The 14,799-nt window shown below is 36.4% G+C and overlaps 1 protein-coding gene across 1 annotated transcript in view; it reads left to right on the forward strand.

Annotated features, from left to right (window-relative positions):
- The window catches only part of LOC149794282 (kielin/chordin-like protein), an 88,207-nt gene that overhangs the window by 5,842 nt on the left and 67,566 nt on the right, over positions 1-14,799 (forward strand). Inside the window, exons 5-8 of the mRNA XM_089969099.1 lie at positions 3,295-3,385; positions 6,425-6,504; positions 7,701-7,791; positions 8,406-8,470. Coding sequence (XP_089825225.1) covers positions 3,295-3,385; positions 6,425-6,504; positions 7,701-7,791; positions 8,406-8,470 — 327 coding nt within the window. The remainder of the gene's footprint in view (positions 1-3,294; positions 3,386-6,424; positions 6,505-7,700; positions 7,792-8,405; positions 8,471-14,799) is intronic.

Genomic DNA, 14,799 nt, shown 5'->3' on the forward strand with positions numbered 1-14,799 from the left:
TGTGTTTTTCTTTTGTCAGGAAAGTAGAACAAGATGATAGATCAATTTCTAAGTATGTAAAGTGTCCACGTAAATAGCGTTGACTCAATATGGTATAATCCCTTTTATTTTTAAAATTCCATGTTCCTTAAGAATCCCGAAGTGAACTTTTTTGTTGTAGACTCTGGAGACCCTTCGTGGTCCCTATTTTAGATCCAGTATATAGCTAAGAGCTATTGAATGAAATTATTTCTCATGGCGTGTTTATAATGTGCTTGTACTCCATGAATGTTAGATTGGCGCTGACTTTGACCAGTGTGATGGACGCTTAACGCTTGCGACAAGATTCGTAGTACAATATTGTACACGATTACAGATCTCTCGGATTTGAAGTCTCCAGTACGAGAGAATGGTTGAAACAGATTCGCTACCAAGAAAATTGATTCTCTTTTTCGCAGCATGTCTACAGTTTTCAGACGTAATGAACTTTAGGCGGAGTTTTAAAACACTTTAGCAGCTAAGACACCGTTTAGATCGAACTTTGTTCACTGGCTAGCCGAATCTTGCAATCGTGTATCGAGAAAGGCCTTTAATTCCATTATCTCAACTGGACTTTATTGAATTAGCCCAACTGGACTGGACTTCATTTAGCCCAATTTGTTTAATGTTTAAATAGCAGATAGCTACAATGATGAACATTGAAAAGTACGGACATCTACAGAAGCAACATAATATCGTATATAAAAGACAATCGTACAAAAGCAATACTTTCATTTACAGACATACACATGCGTTGACGCACCACACTTACAGGCAAATGTGTACGCACTCTTTCGTCGGAAGATTCATCTGGAAACAACGAATTTATATACATTCATTGCGTAATATAAACGACGCTCGTAAAATACTAACAACAAAAACAATCGTCATCATCATCATGCATTATTAATTATTCAGATACAAGATATTATTTCTCGTTCCAAAATCTTGAATTTATCTCATTGTATTAGTTTCTGAATTTAAAAATTCAGTAAATGCATTTTAGACCTTTTTAGTCTTCATGAAAATAATTCTTAAAAACATATTTACTCGGCCTTCAGCATAATCCCCACTTGAACATTTTCAATATATGCGATGACACTTGCATTACTTATATGAATCCAACAAATTCTACATAAACCTCGAACAAACTTCACCTAGGGGCACACCCCTGCATTCTTTTGGTGTTGCTAAATGAGACTGTTTCCTGGCTGCTTGTAGTAAGAGGCGACCAAGTGAAGGCAAACTCCTTTCCCGCGAGTTTGTTATTGTCGATGGAGTAGAGTATCTTGGTACTCGGTAGAGGAGAGACCAGTTGTTGCCTCTCCAATACAAGACACTTTGTCCGCAATTGCAGCTTGACGGGTGGTCAGAATGGCAAGGTCTGTTCAATAGTCAAGTCTCTCCATGCTTCAAGGGTCACGATAAAGATGTTCAGTTTTATCATAGTTTAAAAGGAACCTTTGTGATTGATCAAGATGCTGCTGTTCACCAAACCTTACAATGACACAAATTGTCAGTGCTAAATAAATATCACCTGGGTAAAGTTTCTAATTTACTAGAGTATATCGGACAGTGTAGCACTGATACGAGAAACACTGTATGTTTCTAACCCTATATTGGACTTCGAGGCGACTGGGGATCACCGGTGACAAAACGATCTTACACTGTGGGGAAGACCAAACCTTGACAATTAATGAGACTGTCTAAAAAGGACCAGAAATATTTCAGCCAAGGAATCGAATAAGAAAACTCGCTCGAATAAGGGAAATTGGCCAAGATTACGCACCGCAGTCATCGAAGTAGTTTGAAAAAAGTCCATCGAATTCTCTTGAACGAAGTCGAAGGAAGGATTATATGAATCCAAAGTCATTTCATATATTGGACTGTAGCTCGTGTTCGAGATCCATATAGTCGTTCATATATTAGACTGTAGCTCGTGTTGAGATCCACATAACTTGGATCAAATTGAAACGGCAAAAGACCGAACTGTTCGATGTTACAAATTAATACAACCATTCTAGCTCTGTTAATTATGTTAACATCCATGATCATAAGACGAAGTGAACTTTATGTAATACCCCGAGTCCGATTTCTATCGATATTTCCTATTGGAGACTTGTGAAAGCCAGTTGAACTCGTTTCAACACAATTTTACAGAGCATATCAGCCTTAGACCTGATGTGACCACACAAATGGCGATCAGCAATACGATATGGCCTCTGTAAAAAAAAAAAAAACTCTTTAAACAAATTGTTCTGCAAACATTCGTTCCACAAAAGTCTTTAATAGACCTTGCTTAAACAAAAACAAAAACAAAAAAGTTGCACTTGAAAATGATTCAAAAGAGAAATTCAAATCTAATTATTTTTTAAAAATGCAACCGTGCATTAAAGGTCCTTAAAATTTTAAAAACGATGCTGATCCTCCATCCAATTCTTCCACCGTTAAATAGTGATAAAACATTATTTAAATTATTTCTGTTAAATAGATAGACATAATGGGGCCAAATGAAGCAAAGGACATCCCTAAGTGGTCTTTGAATTTCTTTTAAATGACGCTAATTTAGATCATAAATGTGGTTGCAATGGCTAAAATTAGATAAAGCTTGACACACCTTAAAAATATTAACAGAATTTCGTCAAAGTTGACAAAGTTTGGCATGAAAGCGTTTGAAAGTTATCCAAAGCATACCGATTTGCTCAAGATTATGGTAGCCATAAGTAAAAATTAAAAGATTTTCAAATCACTGTTTTACATAATCCGTGTGCGTTATTTCTTCTGAACACATTTGATGATCACGTAGATTTAATAAATTTCAAAAAGTTATACGATTGACCAAGATCTTTTTTGTTACTATTTGGTCAGTTTCGTGGATGGTTCTACTGAAGCTAGACAAGTACATTATTTAAATCGGAATTCAGTGATGAATAGTGTTGCCCCATCTTAATCCAATGCAAACAATGCTTGATTATTGAAATGGAGATAATTATTGCAATCGTGAAAATCCTTTTCCTAATATGATCCGTTAGGATAATTTGTCCTGTATTCTTAATGTACGTGAAGTTAACATTTTGAGAACTTTCCTAGTTTTCAGTAGTGATAGCAACTTGGTTGTGAGAGCTGTACAAATACTTATAATTTCTGATTCTTCGCCCATTTAAAGATGAACGTTTTTATCTTTTGTATAGAAAGAAAAGTAGTTGTCTTCAAACATGCTCCAGTATTATTGATTTAATATAGAGGTAGAATAAATTATTTTCTTGCATATTCAAGATCTCTGTTCAGAAGGGGGCAACTCAACAACTTGCTACATTGACCCGTGTGATGTCATTACGTGTCCGGACTTCCCTGAAGCCCAGTGTGTGTAAGTAGACCAATTGTGTATGATGCGTTTTTTGTTTGTGGAAAACAGTGTTCTCAAGTAAGTTACACAGGATGTGACGAAACCAAAAAAAGAAAAATGTATATAAAGTTCAAAACTATATTCAAATGGTAGTAGTAAACGTAATAAATGTGTGGGATTGTTTCGTGCAGTACCATTTTTTGTGTAATCATGTTTTCTCCTTGAATCCTGTTCATTCCTACAAGACTGTTTATACCTACCATCCAACCAACAAGTCCATGATTATTTAATCTAGGAATGGATAATCACGGTCTTGAATCCTTGTCGATGTTAAAGCATTAAATATCTCTTAATGAGCAAACGGCACATCTCCATCGAAATGATCGGATAATGATTTTTTGTACACCAATCTGATTAAAATCACATCTCACCTGTCCTGCGTGAGGATCTGACAGCGACCGCATAAAGGTTCTTGTTCTAGTGACCAATGTTATTACCAGAATCGCTAATTATATCAGCGAATCGAATGAAGTTTTACATCCTCGCGTTTGGGAGCATTATAGGTGAAGAACATCAGTGTGCCTATAGATCTGATTCACTTTTAAATTTCTGCATTTCCATTGGGTAACTCAAATGTCATCAGAACATGACCCCTAAGCTGTCGCTGTCAGATCTTCATCCAGGACAGCGGAGGTCTGATTTTAATCAGATTGTCTTGTACTCTAATGGGGAAAACATCGTAAAATCCAATAAAATAATTTTGATGTGTAAATTATATCTTTATGCAATATTAAACGTTTTGGTTGACAATTTACATCAAGGTAAAGGAAGAAAGAATTGTGTTCACATCTGGCCTAGTGTTCAGAAAATGATCGAAACTGCGATAAAACACGAGGAATTCTCCCGTTAATGTAGTTTTTTCCTTGGGTCAGAAGTCAATAAAAATCCATTACATTTTCCATAGTTAAATGTATATCAGTGAGTTCTGCATTTTACCTAGCATATATAAGAACGTCCGAACATAGAGGTCACTAGATCTTCATTATTCAGTCTCTGGCGAGTAAAGATATTTGCGAATATCGACAAACGTTATTCGAAAATCAAGATTGCAGTTGCGAATCAAGAAATATCGGGAGGGGAGGGCGTACGCAAACTAGTTGTCGGGTCTTTGAGTGAAACCCACGGAAACTTCTTTACGTTTCCAAGGCATAATTGTAACAGTCTCTGAAGAAAACTTGCTCTAAGAATCGTACCAGTTTTGCGCTTATTTTGTGTCCTCGAAGGCGCTAGGGCTGGTACCTTCTACCTCCGCCTACTTGTACCAATCCGCCAGTTTAAAGTACATATTGGGTCCGGTTAATAAATCCGATGTTCATTGCGCGCGCGCGTGTGTGTATATATATATATATATATATATATATATATATATATATATATATATATATATATATATATATTCACACACACGCGCACACCCGGTGGTTCGGGGTTATGGATAATCAATATGCCGTTAGCTAAGGCTTATTAAAGATTTTGACCTAAGTCGTTTGAGCGTCTGCCTAGAATGCAGAAGGTCGCGGGTTCGATCCCAGCCGAGTCAAACCCAAGACTTACAAAAATGGTACCAGCAGCTGTTTTGCTTGGCGCTCAGCACTGAAGTTATTGTTAGGACTGGTAGGTCTGGTACCATGAAAATGATTTAGTGGGATATGTCACATGTCTGCGCCATGATGTCGCAGCGCTAGACATCACTATAAATTGCCACGCTGCACACATCGTAGCGATATAACTCAAATTGATAAAGTTACGTTAAAACACACAACACGCGCAAAGAATATTGGTTCTGATGGTGGTGAAAAGGGGTCAACTGTTTCAAGTTTCTACCTTGCTTGAGTATATAAATCTGTAGCGCTGACTCGAGAGTCTCGATAAATGACCGTAAATATCGTTTTTCTTGTTGAACTTCGATGCGGATGGAGACGTGCGTGACGAAATATCAGTGGGAAATCAAAATTTAAACCACTAGTGCAAGACTTACAGGAATATTTCAACCAGCATATCACATGAGGAGGCTAACCTTAGTAAGGAAATTGTCCAGAATATCTCGTCTTTGAATCTAAAGATAACCTAAACCTAGCCAAGATATCTCTTTTTTACCCAATGCGCTTCCTTGTTGTTCTGGAGTTACTTGAAAATCTGCAGAGCCTGCAAAGGCATTAGATGTTTTTAGAATGACCTTTCATTGATGTATTTCCCAGAAATGTTTTGCCTTGTATTATGTTTTTCTTCACTGTGTTGGTAGATGCACAATATTGATGCAATGTAACAAACATTGATGTAATATCACACAAATTGTGTGCACAGTCTAAAAAACAGAAAAGTAAAGACCGACATTCGTCTCGTAGAGCTGATCCGCATCTCGAGAACGAATTGTAATGTACCACGTGCCATAAATGTATTCACGTTAATAGGTGCACGCAACGATAATTCTTTATACTGATGCAAGTCGACATTTTTCTCCTTCGCTTGAATGTTGTCGATCATAAACGGAAGAACAGATACCGCGTCCGAATGGCATAATCGGTTTATTCCTATTTGTCAGGGTATTGTTGCAATCGTTGATATTTTACAAGTAATTTTAGAACAGAAAAAGAGAAAACCATTCTCTTTCTATTTGAAATTGTTCAGCTTGCTTAGGACTTGTCAACACTCTGCAAATAATAATTATTGAATTATATAGAAACAAGGGCTGGAACATGTGATATGTTTGTTAGTGCCTTTCGTAATAGTAATTTCTACCAATGAAAAACACAGCTATGTGTCCAGATTGTTTTGAAATTGTCATGGATATAACCTACTATACCAAATCTCTAATGATGACTTCTGATTGGTCAGTAGTGGGTTGGACGTCATTTGCATAAATGGAATTTCGACTGTTGTTGGAAGTATAATCCATAACTTAATAGATCAGATGAACAGTTCTATTCCTGCTTGTTTTTTTTTAAACATTAATGAGGCTTTACGAGCAGATTATATTTTCTTTCCATGTTCATTTTACAGACCTAACTACTGTCATGGATGCTATGCCTCATTCTTCGTTGGGTCCAAAAATGTCACAAACATGTGTGAAGGCGATGATGGTAAGTCCTATATTTTGGTTTCAAATTTTGATCGGTATGGTTAGTGTAGTTATATTTATGAAAAGACCTGCATGTACATGCATTTGTAAAACTGTAGATCCGAACAGATTTTATCCTTTTCTCTCGTGCATGTTTTCAACCGAAGAAAGTTGATTTGTAAAAAAATAATGGACTAAAAAAGATGGTTCTTAACTACAAAATAGGGATGTTCTTTTACGAGCGTCAGTTAAATCTTCCTGATTTTAACCGGAATCATCTCGTGCGTACACTTGAACATTCGTCCATATGTTAGTAATTACGGACAATGCGCGTGATGTTGCGTACGATTTTGCAAATTAAAATCACAAATCGAATGACGGACGCATCAATTTACCTTAGTTTAAGTATATGGATTATTAAACGAGAGAACTACTTTTTTCTTGATCAACATATACGACGCCTCTAGAAAACAACTCTCGCATAAGTATAGAGGTCTAAGATTCAGGAAATTGATAAAATTTCGTTATCTACGGCTGTGCGCTATACACTTGTGTATAATAATAAAAGCCTCCGTGTGCGAAAATGAACCCCGAAACAGGGCCACCTTAAGGATTGTGGGGCCCAGGTCACTTAAAATGGGGGGCGGGGGGTAGTCTTGGAGATCTGCAAAATGCATCCTGAGAGCAGTCCTCAATCTGCTCTATATACGTGGATAATTAGCATAACGATATGAAACATGAATATGGTTAGTTTTAACAAATGTAATTTTATCCATGGCGACTAGGAGACTCTCAGACTAGTCTGGTAAGGGGCATATATCAATTGTGCCTCCGAAGCTTAAATCCTGCCTTGCGCAGAAGGGACCTCTTAAATATCTTTTCATAATGAAAACACTGGTGAACCATATTAATTTACGTTAACTTTCTTATCATGATACCCACCATAAATTATTTAAATACATACAATATATGGATCAAATTGCTTTCGTACTATGAAGCTCAAGGAAAAGTTTGTAATTGACATAATCGTTACATTTCATAATTTATTACGTAAAATTGTTCCTTGCACACATTTTCTAAGTTCTAAGGTTGTTCAGAACAGAAATCATACACTCCAGCATTGTCTTGTTCCTTCGATTACAGCACATAACTTCACTTGGCAAACCATGTATGATGTTTGTATAATGGAAATGATGATATGCTGTCTTTATTCAACAGGAATTTGTCCAGATGGTAGCTCTCCCGTAAATTGCTTCGTCGATCCTTGTCAAGTCACAAAGTGTTCCAAATACCCGAATGCACGTTGTGTGTAAGTCTATAATAATGCCTCTCTACTTTCACTGCTTTTTATTTGTTGCTTTTCCTACAAGTAGAAAGAATACGTGGCCCCAGAAAATGCTACAAATGTAATTTTCCTTTTTTTACCGATATTCTTCAAACTGAGAAGAAAAAAATCTCTAGTTAACAGATCTATAATTTTTATTCTATATAATTTTCAACATTTGGAACTTTAGCGAGAAAGAATTCTTTAAAGACTTGAACAGCTTTAGGAACAAACAAATATTTTTAATATAAGCAAATGATACTGGCAAGGTTTGACATTTCCATGGTCATACTTGATATGCCGTACTTTGTATTTCCTCATTACATTTACAGCCTCGATTACACTTACCCCCTTTATCCAGATCAAAACCACATCCCTCGTTCATTGCTGGATAGACAAATACAGACTGAACCATCCGAATTTGCAATTATCAGAAACATTCTTCTGCCTCCATGAAGTTCGAATGATCGAAGTTCTGCTGTTATACAATACTAGTAAAATGAAACAAACTGTTTGACATTATCGTGTTTTTTGAGAAACTGTTTGACATGCTCTTGTTTTTTTGTGACTGTTTGACATGATCGTGTTTCTTTTTACAGGTCCAGCTACTGTGGAGGATGCAACGCAAACTTCTTCATTGGGAATCACGATGTAACAAAACATTGTTAAATCTGGTCAATTGATGATACGATCATTTACCTCATAAACACATTTTCTCAGATTTTGGTGTTCCTTGATTTATTTTTATACTCTAGTGTTGAACAGTTAAATGAACTTACTTTAAAATGATACTTCGTCATATGCGAGTATTCTTTGGAGTAAAAGCTGAGAACGAAAATTAGAAAACACATATTCTTTGTACTGGACATGCGGGATCGTTACGACTAAAGCATATCTTTTTAGAAAATGTAAAAGCCCATGGTCGAGTTGCCTAAAGCGTTGGTCAAAAACGATACCCATGAATCTGGCAGACATGGAGATATGCTTAAACATAAGGTAAACAGTTCTATCCATGTTTTACAGAGCAAGAGTTTCATACCACCACCACCACCAAGAACAGCAACAACAAGATTTGACTGAAAACAGTGACTGATTACATCGAGAAGCGGTTCCATTATTTATGTTAAATGATCTGTCTGATTTTAATATTAGACCCAGTGTCACAATCCAGCAACGATATTATATAGAACGTGTGGTTGTCTTAATTACCTTTGTCCCATAATACCGAAGAAATAAGACCCAAAAGTGGTGTTCTACGTTGTTTTGTTTTTGTTGTACCATTCTTTCTTTCAGTAATTTTAATTGTCTGCCCATCTCTCAAAAGACTTCAAGATTGCTAGCACAAGCTTCCATCAACAAAGTTTGAAAAGTAACGTTTTGGTGTCTGCTTTCTCCTTAGAAAAGTGTCATCGTTTCATGTTGATTACAAACATTTGACTAAGTTTTACACATTACTTAAACTCTTTACATCTCAAGGTATCGGTGTAAGCATTCGTTCTGTTTTCTTGATGTGTTTTTGTCTCAAATGTGACAACAGTTGTATGGAAGAACGATATGTGTGTAAGCGAATGCATGCACACAAGTGTTACTGCATTGAGTCGCAGTAGAACGGGCGGTACTTTAGTCTGGAGTGTTTTGAGAGATGGCAGGTAAAATTAACATTACTGGAAGAAAGAAAGAAAGAAAGAATGAATGAATGGTAAAAAAGAGAGAATGTATTTCCTACTGTAAAATATATCACGACACGTACGTTTGTTTGTATGGTATATTTTCCTTGTGAAACATTCATCATTCCACTTACATAATCACATCCGAAGAAAAAAATACATCATTAAAAAAATAACACAAGGGTGAACTGAAGACGCATGTGATTAAAACGTGACCACAGAATAGCACATCCAAACAACCCGTGATGTATTTCGTAATACAACTAACATAATTTCCACGAGTCGCCCATGGCGTGATTGTTTGTGTTAGTTTTATTGTTTGTGAAGTGACTAGTGATCAGGTGGACATAAAACAAAATTTTACTATATGTCCACTACATTTGTTTCTCGGTACTGACCTTTCCACTGTGTGACAATCAATGCAAATCATGTGTTAATCTACAATACCTTCAAAGATGACTTGACGGAAAAGTTCTTGTCAAAGGTTGACCTGCTCTTTTTTGATATGCTGGACTGTCAACATAGCAGCATGTAAACAGAACATATTTCACTTCCGGATCATCACCAAGGCCTTGTTACTCACTGCGCACTGTATCCGAAATACAGACAACAACACCCTGATCTCATATTATCAAGAATAAAGAATTACGTTTAAATCCCTACTAAAAATGCATAAATAAATCTCTTCTATCACCAACAAAATGAGAGGAAAAAATGTTCTGAAAATAGACTAGAACTACATTCGTGGGTACTGAACTGGAAGTACTAATTGTGACCAGATTCCTGACAGGCCCCATTGTTTACACCAATTTTAGTCACTTTTATATTTGCATGCTACACCTATTTCAACTTTATACATGAAGTCTTTTTGAATTTCCTTGCAAACAAAACATGTGACACCTGTCAGAATGTATGTAGTGCTGGTATGCTACACAGTTCCAAGTTTTGGTCCAAGTGCTCTTGAGAAACCAAAACGAAATTTGCTATATCTTCCTTAATTATAGAAATTGTTGAATGCAGTAAAAACCTAATTGTAATACAAGACAAGCTATGTCTGAAAATGTTGAAATTTACAAATATTATAAATTAAATTTTAATGGAAATTTAAATAAACAATTAAATTTTAAAAACTAAATTTTATTGAAAATTTAATTTTCATACAAGTTTTAATACAGTTTGACAAATTTTAGACAGAAAAGTTGACTAATGAATGGTATTTAAAATAGTAGTTTGGGTCTGTACAACTGATAACATTTTTTCCATAGGTAGTGAAGCAACATAGTTCAGTGATTTGGTCAGCAAACCGCAATATGCCTGTCCAGATACATATAGGTGTACACACTAAAGAAACAATGACAGGTGCTATGTTCCACATTTACTATGTCCGGTACTAAGGCAGTTGTTTCCATAACTAATAGCACATTCAGATTTAAAGTTCTGATGGGACCACTGCCATCTTTTATAGCAAAAATGCATTCCATTTCAATGTCGGTAACTACTAAAGGTGACAATGGGATAGGAAAATAGTTTATAGGGAGGCTCTACCTTACTGAAAAATGGTGCTGATCTCTCTCGTGAAGACCTAAGCCATGTCTTTGAGGTGCTATATATCAGTGTGGTGATATGAACTAATCTTGGTCACTTATGGCAGTACACTGCACACGCCCTTATGAAACCTTGCTATCACCACCGGACTGCTGGAGAGCTTTCAATCTGATCCAACTCTAACACTTTGTTTCAGATACCAGGCTAGACCTGAAAAGATACAAGGTTTCACTTAATTCTAGAAAACAGTAAGACCTAGATAAGTGAAATTAAAATGTATTAGGTATGATTTCAAAAGAACATTAAGGTTGCAAGCGTGGGAAAAATATTAAACTTGACAGAGTGACACTCAGAAATGTGAAGCAGTGGTCATGTATTAAAGTGATAAATTCATCCTAAAAATACGAGGTTTCTATAAGCATATTTAGCCATTTACAGTTTAAATAACTAATTGGATAGACCATGTATCATAAAGTTTAAGGCAATGTTGGGGCTGTGAGGTTTGATCATTGGTGCAAACATCAGTACATACCAGGATACAAGAAAGTCAAGTGACAATGTACTAAATTAGAAAGGGGCCCCGAGTGGTCTAAAGCGCTGTCCGTTACGGGTCACTGCCATCTCACCTGTCTGCGTGGGTTCGAGTCTTGGATTCAGCCAACGTGGGTATGTGAGAAAGCTTGGGAGTAGCTTCTCGTGGGTCGGTGGTTCTTTCCGGGGTTTTCCCGGGTTCTTCCTCCACCATTAAAACTGGCCGCCATGTAAAACCTATCGTGTGCTGAAAAATGGCGTTAAACCCTACAACAACTAAATTAGAATATATTACTATAAGCAATCTTACTCATGATTGAAATAACAATTTTGGATATTGCAAGTGAGTACAGCCAAATGTGGTCACACAGATCAACTATAGGTACCAATAAATCCTATATCAACTAAATATGAAATTCTGATCCCCAAAACTTGTAAACAAGGATGGAAATTTGCATATGTGAGACATATACAATGTACTTGTTAAGATCAAATGTGCACAAATAATTCAAATGATCTGTTTGAGTGTTGTAAGAGTGTTGGTTACCAATTATTAAGCTCATTGATTTAATGGAATCAGATATCAACTGATGCTTCAATACAGCACTCTGTCAAAGTACTAAACTGAAATGTTAAAAATAACATTTTGGGATATTTTCAGTGCACACAGCCAGAAACGTGCCTTATAGATTCACTGTAGGTACAGTGTCGGCCTATATGATGTACTGAATGTGAACCTTTGATCTCAAACATTCTAAAATGTATGGATATTTGTTCATGTGGGATATGTAACCATGTTAAGATCAGTTGTACAAAGTTAAATTCAAATAATCTGTTTGAATATTTCTTATGTAATCTTTAGAGTGTCAGTTAACAAATATTATTAGTAATTAATAATGCATAAAGCAAGATGGATCATTAGAATTCCCATAACATCATATAGGCCACAATGCCGCACAACACCAATCAATATCTTAACCAAACTGAGCAATACAATAGAATGCATTTTGTGTTCAACTTGCATCGTTTTGCTGTTTTCTTACATACAAGGGTAAATATACATGGGAAAGCATATTTTATCCCTTTGACCTGTATATCATTTTCAGACAGTTTAAAATGATTTAGTAGAGAACTTGAGTATGTTCTAGTATAAAGGTTTCATCTGTCCTCTCAGTGAATACCTTATAACTATGTTTATAAACAATTATTGAAGGCTATACAAGCAGATACGTGTTACTCAGGAAATGACCCCATCATAAACACAAATTAACGGCTTGGACCCCTAATAAATAGTCTGAATGGTCAATACAAAAGATAATTTTGTCTTCGTGTATTTTAAATGGTCTCATTTTGACTTACAAAGATATTTTCTCTGACAAAAGGTGACAAATATCCAACACTGGAGCTTATACATGGTGTAGGAACATGGTGTAGGAATATATACATGCTGATAACATTTAATATAGTTCCCAAAAATAGTATATATGTCCATTTTGAGGGGAAATTTGCCATTGTTTTATTATTTTGTAATAATTTTATTAAAAATTTAAAAAATAAAATTTTTAACTTTTAATTTCATTCTTATATGTTCAAAGTCAATATGCATAACATATTCAGATTTCATGTCTATCATTATTAAATAAGATTTTATACCAATTTAAACTTTACTCCAATACTGCACTGACAGGACATAGAACACAATTAGTTTTACTATATGTTCTTAGTACTGCCCTTTCCACTGTGTGGAAATCAATGCAAATCATGTTAATCTAAAATACTTTTAAAGATGACTTCACAGTTAAGTTCTTGTCAAAGGTTGACCTGCTTTTTTTTTTTTTTGATCTGCTGGACTGTCAACATAGCAGCATGTAAACAGAACAGATTTCACTTCCGGATTCTCACCAAGGCCTTATTACTCACTGCGCACTGTCGCCGAAATGCACAGTCAACAACACCCTGATCTCATATTATCAAGAATAAACGATTACGTTTAAATCCCTACCAAAAATGCATAAATAAATCTCTTCTATCACCACAAAAAGGAGAGGAAAAAATGTTCTAAAAATAGATTAGAACTAGACAGTACTGGAAGTACTAATTGTGACCCGATTCCCGGTACAGTTGTTGTTGTGGGATTTAACGCCATTTTTGAGCACACGATAGGCTATGCATGGCGGCCAGTATTAATGGTGGAGGAAGAACATGGGAAAACCCCGAGAAGAACCACCGACGCCCGAGAATCTACTGGCAAGCTTTCTCACATACCAACATTAGACGAATCCTAGACTCGAACCCATGCAGACAGAGGTGAGATGGCAGTGATCCGTAACGGAAAGCGCTTTAGACCACTCGGCCACTCGGGGCCCCTATTCCAGGTACAGAAAAACTCGTCTGATCTCGCCGTGCGAATAACTGAAACCAATCTGAAGCTAAGGCGGTGGAAAATATCGGCTAGCCAATGAAGTCATTTACAATATGTACCCATTGTTTGGTTGTAAATTCAGGGCAAGTAGTGTAGCGGCCAGCCCCAGGAGAAATAAAAACACGTCTGATCTTGTCACTGTGCGAAAAACTACTGAAGTCAATTCGAAGCGAACGCGGTAAGAAACTAAGTATAGCCAAAGAAATTGTTTATGATGCATTGTTTTTTTTTCTAAGGTAGTGTGGCAAAATAATGCTAACGCAAGAGCGTTGTTACCATTGCAGTGCAGGCAGATTGGAGTATGAACTTACAATCCATAGGGTGGCCGAGTGGTCTAAAGCGCTCACCGCTCCGGATCACTGCTATCTCACCTCTGTCTGCGAGGGTTCGAGTCCAAGGCTCGGCTAGCGTGGGTACGTGGGAAAGCCTGCCAGTAGCTTCTCGTGGGTCGGTGGTTCTTCCTTGGGTTTTCCAGGGTTCTTCCTCCACCAGTTATACTGGCCGCCATGTATAGCCTATGTTGTGCTGAAAAATGGCGTTAAACCCTAGAACAACAACAGCAACAACAATCCCTTTGTTGCGTATTATACAATTTTTTCTTGCCACATTAAATATTGAACGACCAGTATTGGTTCGTGTTTTGAAACTGAACAACTTTTATAATCTCACTCAAACATTTTGACAAGCACACTCACATCAATAGAGATAGAAGTGTTACAGTACTGGGTGTCGAAGTGTTTTTACATACTGGATGTCATTTTCTTTTCTTCTTGAAGCTAGTGAGTTTGGGTTTGTATGAAGTAAAGAAGCTAAAGTTCAGTGAACCTC

Source organism: Sinohyriopsis cumingii, chromosome 8 (genome assembly GCF_028554795.1).
Source record: "Sinohyriopsis cumingii isolate HCF-2022 chromosome 8, ASM2855479v2, whole genome shotgun sequence".
Classification (NCBI taxonomy): Eukaryota; Metazoa; Mollusca; class Bivalvia; order Unionida; family Unionidae; genus Sinohyriopsis; species Sinohyriopsis cumingii.